Raw genomic sequence first — 2,127 nt, 5'->3', positions numbered from 1 at the left:
CTCAGGCAGGAAACCCTATACCATTTCAGACAAATGGCTGTCCAGTCTCTTCTTAAAAACTTCCAGTGTTGGAGCATCCACAGCTTCTGGAGGCAAGGAGTTCCACTGGTTAATTGTTCTGTCAGGAAGTTTCTCCTTAGTTCTAGATTGCTTCTCTCCTTGATTAGTTTCATACAGGCAAACTACCTGTTGCAGGTCCACTGATTAGGGAGCTACATCTAGTGCAGCAGCTCCCAATCTTTTCTATATCCCACACCTCTAGAACAGTTATGATATATTCTCGCACCCCTTACAAAAGTTCAAAATAACGGCAACGAATTATGCATAGACACTATAATTTTTAAAACCCAAGTTTTCGCAGCCCCTGGAATATCATCTCACACCCCCAGGGTTGGGAACCCCTGATCTAGTAGGGCCAAGGAACAGGGCCTTCTCTGTGGTGGCTCCTCCCCCCACTTTGAAATGCCAGATAAGATTGGCCCCCACTTTGAGCAGGGGTTTGGGCTAGATGACCTCCAAGGTCCCTTCCAACTTTATTATTATTATTATTATTATTATTATTATTATTATTATTATTATTATCATCATCATCATCATCATCACCACCACCACCACCACCACCACCACCACCACCACCACCACCATTATTATTATTATTATTATTATTATTATTATTATTATTATTATTATTATTATTATTATTATTATTAATCTTTTCAAAACACCCTGAAGATGTGGTTCTATGAGAAGGCTAGGGAGTCCAGGGAGATATGGAGTTGATCAAGTGTCTGCTGTGATTGTGTAGTTGCCACCACTGCCATGTTTCTGTGTGCGTTATGGATTCTTACACGGTGAAACATGAATGTTGTAAGTCGCCCAGAGTCACTGTATGTGAGTTGGGCAGCCATATAAAGTTGCTTAATAGATAAGGTAAGGTAAGGTAAGGTAAGATAAGATAAGATAAGATAAGATAAGATAAGATAAGATAAGATAAGATAAGATGATAACCTTTATTGTCATTTTTTTTTTACTGTGGGCCCAACGGCGCACATCAAAAAATGAAACGTAGTTGCCCGCTCTCAAAGTGAAACACATACCTGACACACACCTAAAACGTGCTATGTACAACATATGTATAGACCCCACACCCCTACAGATACGTAGCAAATAAATATTAAATACTCTCCCTCTTGAATACATAACGGAAGGAGGAAGCTTGAGAGTTCACAAGGTTAATGCTGTACGGAATGAAATAATAACTGGCTGGAATAATAACCAAAATACATGAAACAATGCTTCACTTCGCCCGTTGTCTCTCTCCCTGCTTTAGAATCGGCAAAGGAAAATGTGACGAAGGGGACGGAATCAACTTAAACGACATTGGAAAAGTTCTCCCAGCCTGGCAGGTAAGTTTCCATCCATCCCCGAGGATCCGTACTCTTCTTCGCTGGACCAAATATTTGGGTCCTAATTCACAGCAAAGTGCGCGATAAACTAATACAGGTAATTCTCGACTTAAAACCACTCGTTTAATGAGCGTTTGAAGCCACAACAGCACCGAAAAAGGGACTTAGGACGTTTTTCACACTTAACCACTGTTGTAGCATCCCCATGTTCACATGTGCAAAAGTCGGACGCCTGCCAATCGGCATGTATTTATGACGGTCGCCGTGCCCCGGGGTCACGTGATCCCTTTTTATTGCCACCTTCTGACAAGCAAAGTCAATGGGGAATCCAGATTCATCTAACAACCAGGTTACTAACAGGTTACTTAACAGCTGCAGTGATTTACTTAACAACGGTGGCAAGAGAGGTAAAATGAGGCAAAACTCATTTAACAACTGTTGGAAATTTTGGGCTCAATTGCGTTCGTAAGTCAAGGACTACCCAAATAATTTAGTTATTTGTGTCCTGCCTTTATTATTTTCATAAATAACTCAAGGTGGCGAATTTATCCAACACACCGTATTTTTCCTCCTATTTTCCCCATAACAACAACCCTGCGAGGTGAATTGGACTGAATGACTGAGCCAAAGTCACCCAGTCGGCTTTCATGCCTAAGGCGGGACTAGAACTCACCGTCTCCTGGTGATTGGCCCAAAGTCACCCAGCCGGCTTTCATGCCTA

The 2,127-nt window shown here is 41.7% G+C and overlaps 1 protein-coding gene across 1 annotated transcript in view; it reads left to right on the top strand.

Moving 5' to 3' along the window:
- The window catches only part of CTIF (cap binding complex dependent translation initiation factor), a gene marked incomplete at its 3' end in the record, with an annotated part of 68,748 nt that overhangs the window by 5,092 nt on the left and 61,529 nt on the right, over positions 1-2,127 (top strand). The window contains exon 5 of the mRNA XM_015824857.1: positions 1,331-1,406. Within this exon, the coding sequence (XP_015680343.1) occupies positions 1,331-1,406 (76 nt within the window). The remainder of the gene's footprint in view (positions 1-1,330; positions 1,407-2,127) is intronic.

Source organism: Protobothrops mucrosquamatus, unplaced genomic scaffold (genome assembly GCF_001527695.2).
Source record: "Protobothrops mucrosquamatus isolate PMUCROS unplaced genomic scaffold, P.Mucros_1.0 scaffold2385, whole genome shotgun sequence".
Taxonomy (NCBI): domain Eukaryota; kingdom Metazoa; phylum Chordata; class Lepidosauria; order Squamata; family Viperidae; genus Protobothrops; species Protobothrops mucrosquamatus.
Note: the sequence above shows the minus strand (reverse complement) of the source record. Positions and strands in the feature narration are given on the sequence as shown.